Here is a 13818-nt window from a genome sequence, read left to right as displayed (position 1 = left end):
TTGTATTATTTAATTTAATTTAATTTAATTTTCTTTAAAATAGGAAGGCCATGGATTAAAGTAATTATGATTTATTATTTAATGCTTTTATTGATTGGTATAAATTATATGATTGATAACATGCTTTATTGCGATAACATGCTATATAGAATAGGTGGTGCCATATTGTTGCATAACTTGTATGATTGCATGAGCATAATAGCTATTATGTCTTCAGCGACTAGTATGATAGTTATTATGGGATTATTTTGATTTTAAATCATCCTAAGAAATTAATTAATAATTATTATGATTTTTATTAAAAATCTAGATTAATAATTGAATTAATTAATTTTGGATAATTAACATCAAGACAAATAATCGTTATGGAAATTATTTTGATTTCAAATTATCCTCATAAATGATAATTATTATGATTGTTGCAATCTAGATTAATAATTAAGTCAGCTATTTGGATGATTTAAATCTAGAAAAATAATTAGAGAAAATTTCCTAAGAGAATTCTTTTATTTTGCGAGTAATTTGTGGGTTTTCTGAAATGGTCATGGAATAACAAACGCTGCATATAACCTTCATGTATCATGATTGTTTGGAGCATACGCTGACGTAAAGTGACCGGATTTCAGGACCTTAATGCTTTCAAAATTATGTTAAGCTTAGTGCACGTTTATCGGCGCTCTTACTTATATAGTTTTTGAAATCGAACAAAGGATACTCTCAATTAAATAATTCTTGGAAATTGGAAAATATTGCTTATGTTGAATGGAAGGAGATTTAAATTAAGAAATTAATTTAACCTTCAAGCGCATTATAAGGACCATTGATAAAATAATCATGTGAAGTCTCATTGAATAAGCATGATTGGATTTTATTAGATTGGACCTAAATAATTATGGGAGGAGATTTAAATTAAGAAATTATTTTAACCTCCAGGCGCATTGTGGGCCTATCAATAAAATAATCATGTGAGGCTCCAACGGATAAGCATGATTGGATTTTATTGGGCCTTAATAATTTCAAAATTTTAATAAAGTATTGTACGGCCCATCGTCGATAATACTAAGTTATTAAAGATAATTTTGAAATTAAACAATGAATTCGACTGGGCTTATGAAAATTCTCAAACAAAAATGTTGAATGGGTGAAGGTTTTAAAAATTAATTAATTTTAAAAACCTGCGGGCTCCATTTGTGGGTTTATTAGTGAAATGGTTATCGCTGAAGCCCCATCGGATAAGGATAATCAGACTTCATTAGATTAAATCTTAATAATTTCAAAATTTTAGTAAAGTATTGTACGGCCCATCGTCGGCAATGCTACACTAAGGATAATTTTGAAATTAAACAATGGTTAATTACATTCAACTTTGGTAAAATTGTTAACTCTCCCATCGAGGCTCTGGCAATGGCGCTGAAGGCCCAAATAACAATTTTGATTTTTACAAGTGACTTGTCCATCGTAAGCCTTGTAAAGATAAACTGAAGGATTGTTAACAATAAACAAGAGTAGTTATGAGAATCTACTTGCACTTCGTTTGTTTATTGCATTATTTGTTTGTAATTGTGTGCTTTATATGTTTTTCAGAAAATATCTTAGAAATGATTTTGAGTCGAAAACCTCTAGATGGCACCAACTATGAATAAGTGAAAAGCAAATCTTTCATATTGTTCTAAAACATGGAAGCTAAAATTTGTCCTGACAATGCGAGGGCCATAGCAACCTGCAGAGGATGCGTCTAAGGAAACTAAGATGCATTTCTCAGATTGGGAAAGGGCAGATATGGTAGTTCGCTGCTATATTATTGTCAGTCTTTCCAAATACTTGCAGAAGCAAGTGTACATGATTAAGAGTGGAGTAGAAATGCTTCAGACTCTTAATGACATGTTTGCTGCGTCTAGCAGCTTTGCTAGACAGAATGCAGTCGGTGCTGGTTTTGCTAAGAGTCTTGTTAAATCCAAAGGGAAACCCAAGGGTGGTAACAAGAATAAAATGACTTGGTTATCAGTTGTCAAACCAGTTGCTATGAAGAAGCCGCAAGGCAAGTTCTTCAAGTGCAGACTGAAGGGATACTGAAAGAAAAATTGCCTAGAGGTGATGAAAAGAACCAGACATGGGTATATTAAGGCCTGATCAGTGATGAATCATTGATTCAGGAATCACTGATTATGTTTTTACTCTTAGCAGTAGTTCAAACATGGTATGCCTGTCAGCAGTGGACAAAGATATTTTAAGCTTGAAAATGGGAACTTGTGTCTGCATTCGCAGTAGGACAAGTTATTTATAAGACTATGGTTTTGGGTGACTGTTTACTTGTTCCAGATTTCAAGAGGAATTCAATTTTTGTTAGTTGTTTTGGTTAAAACATGGGTTTACAATGCAATTGATTCCTCAGTTACATTTCGAAGTTCATCTTCGTCTTGTTTTGTTCTGGTACATTGTTTAAATAGTTTTTATTACCTATGTCCTATACCCTTTTTTTAAAAAATTTGTTATGTTGAATGGAAAGGATGATGAACAAGGATTTTCACCAAAGAAATAAAAATTTCAAATGAAACATAACTTTGGCCTTTGTGATTGAGTCACATTATCTCAAGTAGAAAATATGCTTTAGTTAAAAGAGGGACTGAAAGTTCAATAATCTTTTAACTAACAGCTACATGTTAGTCCTATTTGGAAGGTAAAGTGGCCAAGCAATCCTACAAGGGCCAAGAAGGTTTGCGCAACTATTCAACTGGAACTGGTACATACTAAAGTATGTGGACCACTTAGCGTTCAGACCAGAAGAGGTGATGAGTACTTCATTATATGAATGTTTACTCTGGATTTGAACAGATGAACCAAGTGCGCTATAAGTCTAAAGCTTCTGGAAATTTCGAAGAGGTTTAGTCTGAGGCAGAAAAGCATGTAAGTGTTCAAATCAAAACACTTTGGTCTACTAAAGTGTTTGGCTACCTGTCTGGTAATTTCAGGTCTTACCTGATTTAAGAGGGGATAGTTTTCGTAACTATCTCTAAGAACGCGTTAGTTGAATGAAATTGCAGTATGCAAATATCAAACATTTCTAGACTTGGTGAAGATCATGTTCAGTTATTCATCTTTGCCAATGTTATTCAAGGGAGATGCCTAAGAGAAGGAAATCTACCTCTTAACTTGGTTCCGTCAAAGTTTGTTGTAAAGACACCTAAAGAATTATGGAAGGGGTGCAAGCCCAGATCAAACCATATTCAGATTTAGGGTGCTACGGCACATGTCCTACAACAACAGTCAAATAAGATGGAATCTTGTATGGAATAGTGCATATCTTTTGGCTACCCTAAGAGAACTAGGGATGATTTCTTATTTAGTCTTAAGGACAAGATAATCTAAGTGAGCACTCACATGATTTTCTTAAAGGAGGACTAGATAAGAAATTATAAGCTCTTAAGTTAGGTTATTCTTGATGAGATTTATATCAGATCAAGAATTTTCAGAATCTCTAGAGGCTTCATCCACTGTTCCCTTGATTGTTCAAGAGGGGATAAATATATCTTTAAGTGAACAAACAAGAGAACCATGATTGGAAATTCAACATGATAATATATAAGTGAAACTAGTAGAAATATTAGTATCACATGTAAAGGAATAATATCAAGGATAAGCGGATCCTCAAGAAATTGAAGATCCATCATTTGACCCACTCTTTGTTTTACCTATAAATACACAAGGTCTAGTGCATACATTCATAGTGGGAGAGAACCTTGTTAACTCTCAAGTTATTTCTTGTTGAGTGATATTGATCCTACTAGTTACGATAATGCACTAGAAGATGTTGTTGATCAAGTGTTGCTCAAGCTATGAACAATGAGATGAAATACTTGTATTTCAACTCCGTTCGGTCCTAGTAAAGACACCAAGAGGGGTAAAACCCACAAGGTGCATGTGGACATAAAAGGCAAAGAGAGGATGGACAGAAGGTGAAAACCTTCAAAGCTAGCTTGGAGGCAATTTTTGCCAGACGCCATGCTTGAGTCTATCCAGATTCTCTTAGTTGCTATAAGTCTCAATTATGAGATTTCATTTTGGGAGTTGGATGTTAGGATATCTACATACAACATCCAAAAGGGTTTATAGCAAATGAGTAGGAACGCACGGTATGCAAGTTGTGAAAGTCTATTTTATAGACTTAAGCAAGCATCCAGGTCTTGAAACATCAGTTTTGATCAGGTTATCAAAATTTTGATTTTGAGAGAACCTTGATGAATGATGTGTATTTGTATGTAAAGGATACAACGGAAGACAGTAGCTTTTCTGGTACTTTATGTAGATGATATGCTCCTTATTAGAAACAATGTGGAGGTAATATCAAGCATAAAGAGTTGGCTAAGTTAGTGTTTTGGTATGGAAGTACTGGGGAAGCCAATTATATTCTTGGTATAAAACTTTTATGAGGCCGGAAGAATAAGTTGTTGGCATCACCTCAGGCTACTTACATTGACAAAACTCTTGCCAAAATTCAACATGAGAATTCTACGAGAAGAATTATAATTCTCAGATGTGGAATTCATCTTCCTAAGGAGTGACCAAAGACTTCTAAGAAGGAAGAATGCATGAGCAAGATATCTTATGCTTTGGCAAAGGTAGACTCACGCATATCATGTTGGGCGTTAAACAAGACATCTGTCACGCAGTGGGAGTAGTGAGATAGTACCATTTTGAACCTAGAGGAATACTAGATTATTGTTAAGCATGTACTCAAGTATCTTTGGAGAACGAGAGATTATATGCTGGTATATTCTAGTGGGAGTCTTGAAAAGCTGAGTGTTCAAAAATTCAGTTATTTCAAGTGGATATTGACTCAAGAAAATCAACCTCGAGCTATGAGTTTTTCACTAAACTCAGATAGCATTAGAGGTAGATCTTGCAGACCCAGTTACTAAGAGTTTGCCTGAACTTGAGTTCGAGAGACATGTTACTTCTTTGGGTCTTAGGAGGATCCCAGACTTGCATTAAGCAAGTGGGAGTTATTGGTTTTATTGTGCTCTTGGAATAAGACGATGAAACAATAAAATTATTTTCTGAATTTCATAAATAAGGTTTTATTTATTTATTTTGCGCACTATTTACAAACATAAAGGTCCGGATCAAATTGTGGAGTATATGATCATATGGATACGTTCATGGAGGACATGATCATAGGATCTCACAATTGATGAATGAAGTCACAGCCGTTAAATAAAGTTGGGCACTTTATTCAGGCTGCAATATTTTATGAAATGATTTTGTCTGAATCATTGTAAAATATTGGTGTGAATTAACATTCACATTGAAAGGATCAAGGAGAGATTTGATTAAGGTTGTTTTTCTGTCATAAGGTATCAAATCTCGAGTTAACTATAGTTATGTGATTGCTCTTAATCTTGAGTTTATTATAAATAGGTAATCAAATAGTTTTCATTCTTTGATTTACCAACGGGTGAGGTTCGATCTATTGACGGCCAATAACTCGGTATTTTGGGAGTGAGATTATTTGATTATCGGTATTTATGAGATAAACAACATGGAATTTGTAGGATATGTCCCCTTGATATGTTTCAGTACTTGGATATTAAAGACACTGGCCAGTGCATGTAATCCATCAGAGAAACTATCATAGTCAAGGGAATAAATAATTGATTGAGTTACAGAAAACTTGTCAATCAATTATAGACATTCTACAAAGGGGTGATGCATATTCATGTTATAAGTGTTGTTAATCTTGGAGTTCAAGTTCGGGCTTTTAGTGGAGTAGCACCGAATTAGATAATCATTCGTTGATTATCAAGAGCCTTGATTAATAACAGATGGTAGATCCCCAAGCTAGCTTGAGACAGGGGATGGGGTATTTTTCAGATAGATGATGACTTATGAGTTACATGATCTTGGGTTTTACGACTCAAGTTTGTATCCAAAAGAGCAAGTGGGAGATTGTTGGGTTTGCTCTTTTACTAAAGCCCAAATGGGTTATTAGTATGAGAAGAGCTCAAGGAACCTAGGGCCCAATGAGCTAGGGTTTCTTGGAACCCATATAAATAGTACATCTTAAGTCATCAGCCTCTTAGGTCTTTTTTGTGAGAAAGAGGCAAGCTCTGAATCTAATCAGTGCCCACACACTTCCCCTTCCTCCTCGAGAGATAGTTTGGAAGATCTGCCACAGTCCAGCTTCGAGGAGGTTGTTCGTGCTGCGGCGCTGAGGTGAGCTGTTCGTGAAGAGGAATCCTACAAGGGAAGATTCTACACGAGACCTGCGCACCGAGAGGTAATTGTGAAACAAGGATGATTCGGTAAGCATACCAATGTACTAGGTCCTAAACCGCTTCCGCATAAATCTAAGATTTCCTACAAGAAGAAGATGTTAATCATGCCCAACTTGACAATTGCTTCGCCTAATACTTATTTTTGTCAAAACATGAGCTAGCTGATTTTCAGATTTAACAAAGGGAAAATTAATAATCTTCTTATTGAGTTTCTCTTTTATAAAGTGCCTATCTCTGGGGTTTGAAAAAAAAATTTACTGAATATAATATTATCAAATCTTATCTAACATTTTGCCTATTAGAATGTTGGAGGGTTTTGATATTAACTACTAGTCACTGCTTAGATCTCCTTCAGTTAATCATAATTAACTCGTCATTATTACTAAGCAACTCACCAAATGAAAGATCGATCCAACAGCACCTAATGAGTTAATAATCTAAACTACCAAATCCTTACCTTCTGTTTTAATAAGAGGTTTTGTGCATGTGTAGGCACCAACTCGAGTGCTAAAGCCAATTACTTATATGGTGTACGGATTTAAGTCTTTTACGAGAGGTGACTTTTTAAACAATCTATGAATGAACAAACGTGTATAAGTTTGAAAGAATCTTGTGTGTTTGCGCATTTTCATACAATTTTAAAATAAAATATTGAATTAATGCAAAAGCAAACTCTTTTTTTACACATGTACAAATCAAGGTTTGTCACATGAGATGTATACATTTCAATTGCGTATTGGATAATGCGTGGTTTGCACATGTAAAAATCAAGGTATGTCACATAAGATGCTACAAATGTCACATGTACAAATCAAGGTTTGTCACATGAAATGAAATGCTACAAAATGCATATGGGGTTCGAGCACACATCTCACGTGCATCTTGTAATGTGTTCACGTGGCAGGCCCTTATTTGTCCATGTGCAAGTCGCACTCTTATTTCATGCGTGTCTTGAACATTATTTTGGAAAAATATTTTGCTTTTGCATTAATTCGGTTTTATAATAAATTGCATTAAAATGATCAAAATGCCCATATTTAACATGTTCCTTATATACTCACTAGTGGGGAAGCAAGGGAGAACAATTGTCTCCCAAATTCATATAAATCTTTAAGTCTGAAACAATTCTTTTAGAAATTAATGTCTTTCATGTTTTATGAAATAATTTTATATATACCTTACACATATTTAAAAGTGTGTGCCACATTATCTTTTTATCTCTCTTCTTTTCACATAGTCGGGCATGAGCCCCACATAATTTTATATATGTATAAGAGATAAAATTATCTCCTACAACATGAGAAACAATAATCTTTTTTTATTATATAATTAATGATTCCATTATAAGGGCAAAACTTACACAAACCTTTAATCATAAGTAATATTTTTATTTTTTATCACATATATAATTATAACTCCAAATAAAAATATACATTGCTATTTAGCTCAACTTATAAAATTTCCCCAAAGCTGATCCTTACATTTCACACGGTCATCCCGTTACTTCTTGTTTCTTCTTACTAGTAAAAAATGACAACTGATTGGTGCTTTTATTGACACTATAGAAAATTGGAGGCATTGCTACGCAGTTTGCATGGTGTTCCCATTACAATTTCTACATTCACATCTCATAAATAAAAGACATAACAGTAGCAGGAGGTTCAGAATTCGACAAGAATGTAGGCCCTCCACCCAACAAGAAAACTAGAAATAAGTAATCAATAATTAAATATTGCTTTCAAATTCAATATCAGCCATGACAGAGTTACACCTTAACTCTAGAATTGAGTCTTTCCATCATAATGACCAAGGTTCTATTATCTGATAGCTAGGCATTTACAAAGTCAAAAGCAGAGATAAAAAGAGATGCAAACTAAGCCACACAGAAACACACAGAGGACACAGACAATCCCTCAACATCAATTTAATCCAAATAAATAGGTCTGGACCATAGAAATAAGATTTTCTGTACTACAATTTTATTTTATTTTAATTCTTAATTGCTTGGTCCAGCTTAAAGGTGTCAATTTTTGCATTTCAATTTATCATATCATATCTGGCTAAAAATGTTCAGATTTTAGTAAAATCACAAAAACAACTCAATAGCCAAAATGAGGCATTGTAACTATTTTGATTTTTATCGATTTAATTCTTGTAACAAATTATTTATCAATATAATAAAGTGAAACACATTAGGTGTGTGCGTATTTAAGTTACACATCACCCCCATGTTCAATTTGTGCAAAAGTCAAAAAATACCTGGCACATGTTGCACTCTGCATTATGCGCATGATCAGGTGCATGCGCTACTTAAACGTATATACTCAGGATGCGTCTTGTATCACATTAATTTTTGCATAAATCGCGCACAAAAACAATGTTCTACTTAAACATACATACTTCTCGTACATGTTTCACTTGCATTAGAGGTTATGTATATCTTGTTTAAGATGAGAAGAGAGATTTTATCACACACTCAAATTTTAGTTGGAACCAACTAATATTTTTTCTCTCTTCAGTGGCTCGTGGGCTCCACGTGACTCTTGTGCCTGCAGCTGGAGAAGAATCATTTTCCTGCAGATATATTTAACCTTTTATTTATATATATATATATATATATATAATTATTTTTGTGGATATGTGTGAAGGGGAAAATATAGGGAAGAGTGACCATTTTGCTACACTTGGCAAAAAAATTTATCAGATTGCCACGCCAATAGTAAATTTTGTCAAAATGCCACGCTGCACCCTTAGCCGTCGTTGAAGAAGTTTGAAAATATAACTAATTCGCATTATCTTATCTTAACTCTTAATTATTTTCAAACTTCTTCAACGACGGCTAAGGGTGCAGCGTGACATTTTGGCAAAATTTACTGTTAGCGTGACAGTCTGATAAATATTTTTTGCCAAGTGTGACAAAATAGTCACTCTTCCAAAATATAGGATTAGGGGGACAAAAATCCGTACATTGTATGTGCAAGAGAGAGAAGAGGGTGTGGTTGGACAACAAATTAGACAAAAAAAAGGGTAAGAAGGAAAAGAGAGAAAGAGAGAAAGGCAGTTTGGATTGAGAATTAGTGTGAAAGGCACTAGACAACGAGACATAAGAAGAACAATAAATGTGAGAGATAGAAAAAAAGGGGTCAAGAGGGTGATGAGCCTCATCATAACCCTCATGATCGTTACGTCGCTTTACATTCTCACGTCCCCAAAAATCTCCCAGAATTCCACGCTTCCTTCTCTTCTTCCTCACTCCCTTATTCCTCTCTCTCTAAACACACCACACCTTTCTCTCTCTAAACTGCCTAGTCAGCCTCATGTCGACCTCACTTTGTCCCATGTTACAGATACACACCATTCTCTCTCTCTTTTCTCACTCTTTTTTCTCTTCCTATATGCTATGTAGTACTAGAGAGTGATCAATCCCAATCTCTGAATGTATGTCTCAGGCACTTACATTATATACTTTTATTTTATTTTATAAATCATCGTGTATTTTTTACCGGAGTCAATTTTGTTTAGGGCGAGTTTAGCTCAAAAATGATAATGAGAAAGATCGAACACATACTTTTAACTCTACTTGTTCAATTTTTATGTGCTAACTGAACTACCATCTTTTCATACTTAAATTATACTTCAACCAACTCATTTTCAACAAAGGGTTTTGCTTTATTAGCATCAATCTATATACTATATATGAACTTTGTCTACTTTTCATTCTGAAGGAGCTATACGAGTTACCATTTTCTGGTCCACCCTCACATCACAAACCTTGCATGCTACCACTACACTTCACACTACAAACTCACTTTTTTTTTTTTTTTTTCAACTTCAACACCATTCTTGTACTCTTTCATTTCAATTCCCATTACCAAGTGACAAGGGAAGAAAGAGACAGAGACAAAGAAATCTATTTAAAGCACTCTCACTTTATATACACAACACACCCCATTTTAACTATTATTACATTATATTTTATATTCCCTTTCATTAGTTCTAATCCTTTATGTATATTAGCTGATATAGCTAGTAGCTTCATTCTGCTATTTATAATCTTTCTCTATCATCATCCTTGTCACTACACAAAAGAGTGACCAAGAACCCTAGCTAGTTACCAAAATGTGGATGGTGGGTTACAACGAAGGTGGTGAGTTCAACATGGTTGATCATTCATTCAATGGAATGAAACTCAGGCCTCTGATGCCAAGGCCAATGACTTCTCCTAACAATGCTTCAACAACAACAACAACCACTCCTATCTTAAGCAGCATTCATGGCAACAATGATTTCTTTTCACAATATCATTATCACCATCTTGGTATATATGCTGTTTTTACTTTTTACCCTTTTTTTCTTTTCTTTTTTCTTTCATTCTCTGTCTTTCCCTAGTTGTATATGCTGTTTTCATTTGTTGGTTTGTCTTTTCTGCATGTGACAATGAATATGTGTACAAAAAAAATTGTTTGTTTTAGGAACAGTGACAGAGCAAAGCAAGAGAGAGCAACTCAATGCTCCACCAGTTGTTGTGAGCTCAAGGTGGAATCCTACCCCAGAGCAGCTAAGAGCCCTTGAAGAATTATATAGAAGAGGGACAAGAACACCATCTGCAGAACAAATCCAGCACATCACTGCACAGCTTAGAAAGTTTGGTAAAATTGAAGGGAAGAATGTTTTTTATTGGTTTCAGAATCACAAAGCCAGAGAAAGGCAAAAGCGCCGCCGTCAAATGGAGTCAGGTGCTGATCAGGGTCACCACCACCACCACCATGATACTAATACTCAAGAGAAGAAAGATTTAGGTACACCCTCGTACCAATCTTGGTTCATAATCATTTATTCATATAGGTTATGATACTTTTAGTTCTTGGCTTTTTATTTTTAATGTATGGCTTTTTTTCCATTGAGTTTTATTTGTTGGAGATCTGTGTTCTGTGTTGCTTGAGATGTAAAGTTGTATTCATTTGTTTTTCTTTTTGTCTACAGCTGCAAGTAGGACAGTGTTTGAAGTTGAACAGACCAAGAACTGGGCACCCTCTACAAACTGCAGTAGTACTCTTGCAGAGGTCAAATATTCTATATATCTAATATTCTGCCTTGTCTCCTTGTTTTTTGTTCATGGACTAATACCCTTTTGCTTTTTTCAACTCGTGATTCTCTTAATGGTCAAAAAGTTCATAATCATATCCATTAAGGGGTGATTATTTGCATATGATTGATTACTAGAGATCAAGTTGATGTTGGGAACATATATTATGGAAAGATCTGCACTAGCTAGGGAAAAGACCCAACAAAAGCTTTATTTGTTGGGAAATGAGAAGGGCCTAAAAGCTGCATTCCTTCCTTTCTGTCGGGGCTGCTGTTAATGAAACTTAGCTGGGCTTTTGGGGTTTGTGCTTATTCATGTCATTTTGGTCACAGTAGTTTTTAGGGCACCCCATAATATTCTATATATGCAACTGAGAGAGCACCTTTGATGATGGAAAAGACAACCACTCCTTACTTTAATTTGACTTCACTTAGACCATGCACACTTTTAATTGATGGCTTTTTAACCAATGCAATACAAAATATAAAATAAAATAAACATATTTTGGCAAACTATTCACCAATCTAATACCATTGAAACACCAATGGAAAGTGTGTGCGTTCAAGATGCAAATCACCTTCGTGTGTGACTTGTGCAAAATCCAAAGTGCATCTACCACATATCGTGCTTTGTAAGATGTGCACGCAGGTGTGAGTGATTTGAACGCAGACTGTCAAGATGCATGTCTTGTATTGTGTTAATTTTTGCACAAATTGCACATGAAGATGACACGCGACTTAAACGCGCGTACTCTCATTTCACTTGCATTAGATGGATAATTATTTTGTTAAATGAATTAAACCCTTATTATTTTTATTTATGTTGAGGTTTTCATGTGTTTGCATGCCTGCAATTAAAATCGACAGGATTCTGTTTCAACACAAAGGGCATCAAAAGCAGCGGTTGCAGAGTGTAGAACAGATGGATGGGTACAATTCGATGAAGGAGAATTACAACAAAGAAGAAACTTTTTGGAAAGGAATGCCACATGGCACATGATGCAGTTTTCTTGTCCTCATACTCCTGCACCTGTCACCGACCTCATAAACACCCTTCCTAATGCCTCTGCAACTATTATGGCCACTACTACAACCACAGTAACAACAAGAACAATGGACCCAAAGCTCATTAACAACCATGATCTCAGCCTTTTTATTTCACCTCATAAAGAAAACAGCATTATCCACTACTTTAGCAATAACAGTAGTAAATGTGATGATAACTCTGTGGAATCTCAAACCCTTCAACTTTTCCCACTAAGGAGTGATGATGGAAGCAGTGATAACATCAACGATAAAGAGACAGACATATCAGCTTCAGCAATGAATGCCAACTTGACCCCAAACCAGTTTTTTGAGTTCCTTCCATTGAAGAACTAATCAGAGACACAACTATATATGTCTGTAGTAAAATGATGGATTTGTATTTTGATGTTGTTAGTTTTGTTCAAAGAATGGCACTGCTTTTATTGTTAGTGATGTTATGTTTCAAGGAATTGGTGCTGTAACAGGACACTGAGTTTGAATGAAGGCATTTTACCATAAAGTGCATTTGGACTATGTTGGTTGAATCAAAAGGAGTATTTACATTTTAAAGGGTTAGGGTTTAATATCCCTTATTTAAGTAACTTGATAGTTGATATATATGTCTGCATGTGGGTTCTGATGAATGAGTGAAACAGGAAAAACAGTGGAGGGAGGGAGACTTTAATGAAGAATATATAAGGAATTTGATCTGAGGGTTTGATTTGAAGACATAGTATCTGAAATGGGAATAAGATGTGACTTACTTAGATGTTGAAATAACTATGAGTTTAGGTTGGAGAATTCTTTTGTTCTTTTGTTACATACATGGAAAAAATGCTGTGGTATACATATGGGGTGCCTTACATCATTCATTTAATTTCACTGCAAATTATGACAATGGAGAAATCACATCAATGCAAGAGAAGAGAAAAGGGCCAGGCGCATTTAAAGTAAAGTTCATGAGTCAATTGAAAGGTGCTTAGAATTTCATACAAAATGTCAAAACACATATATTTATGTAGTATATATGCATTTATATATATTGTACGTACTTTTTCCCCTAGCTAAATGATGCTATTATAACAAAGTACTTTTGAGTTTTGTGAACCAGAAAGCGAGGAAACACAGTTTTTAAGCGCAATTTTGCCAAACTTGTCTTTCTTATATTTTTGTGAGTATAAACTTAACATAATTTGCTTGGTAGTATGAGAAAATGATTTACCTTGGTTCACATATCACACATGTCAATAATATTATGATCGGTTCAAGAATTGTGATAAAAACATGAAGGATTGTTCACGTCAGAGGCGGACCGAGGAAGCTGCCCCTTCCTAAATTTTAATTTTTTTTGTTATTTTATGTAATAAATAATATTTTTTATCAATAATAAATTATTAGTACTAATAGTTAGTCTTTCTCAAAATTATTTATGATA

At 34.6% G+C, this 13818-nt stretch overlaps 1 protein-coding gene across 1 annotated transcript; it reads left to right on the top strand.

Moving 5' to 3' along the window:
* The first annotated feature begins 10391 nt into the window (after positions 1-10391).
* Positions 10392-12737, top strand: LOC133289680 (WUSCHEL-related homeobox 1-like). Its single transcript, XM_061487670.1, has 4 exons — positions 10392-10590; positions 10745-11071; positions 11256-11335; positions 12225-12737. Exons 1-4 carry the CDS (start codon positions 10392-10394, stop codon positions 12735-12737), a joined length of 1119 nt encoding a protein of 372 aa, XP_061343654.1.
* Positions 12738-13818: the final 1081 nt, after the last annotated feature.

This window comes from Gastrolobium bilobum, unplaced genomic scaffold (genome assembly GCF_033153095.1).
Source record: "Gastrolobium bilobum isolate Gb01-03AN ecotype WA unplaced genomic scaffold, APGP_CSIRO_Gbil_v1 utg1031, whole genome shotgun sequence".
Lineage (NCBI taxonomy): Eukaryota > Viridiplantae > Streptophyta > Magnoliopsida > Fabales > Fabaceae > Gastrolobium > Gastrolobium bilobum.
Note: the sequence above shows the minus strand (reverse complement) of the source record. Positions and strands in the feature narration are given on the sequence as shown.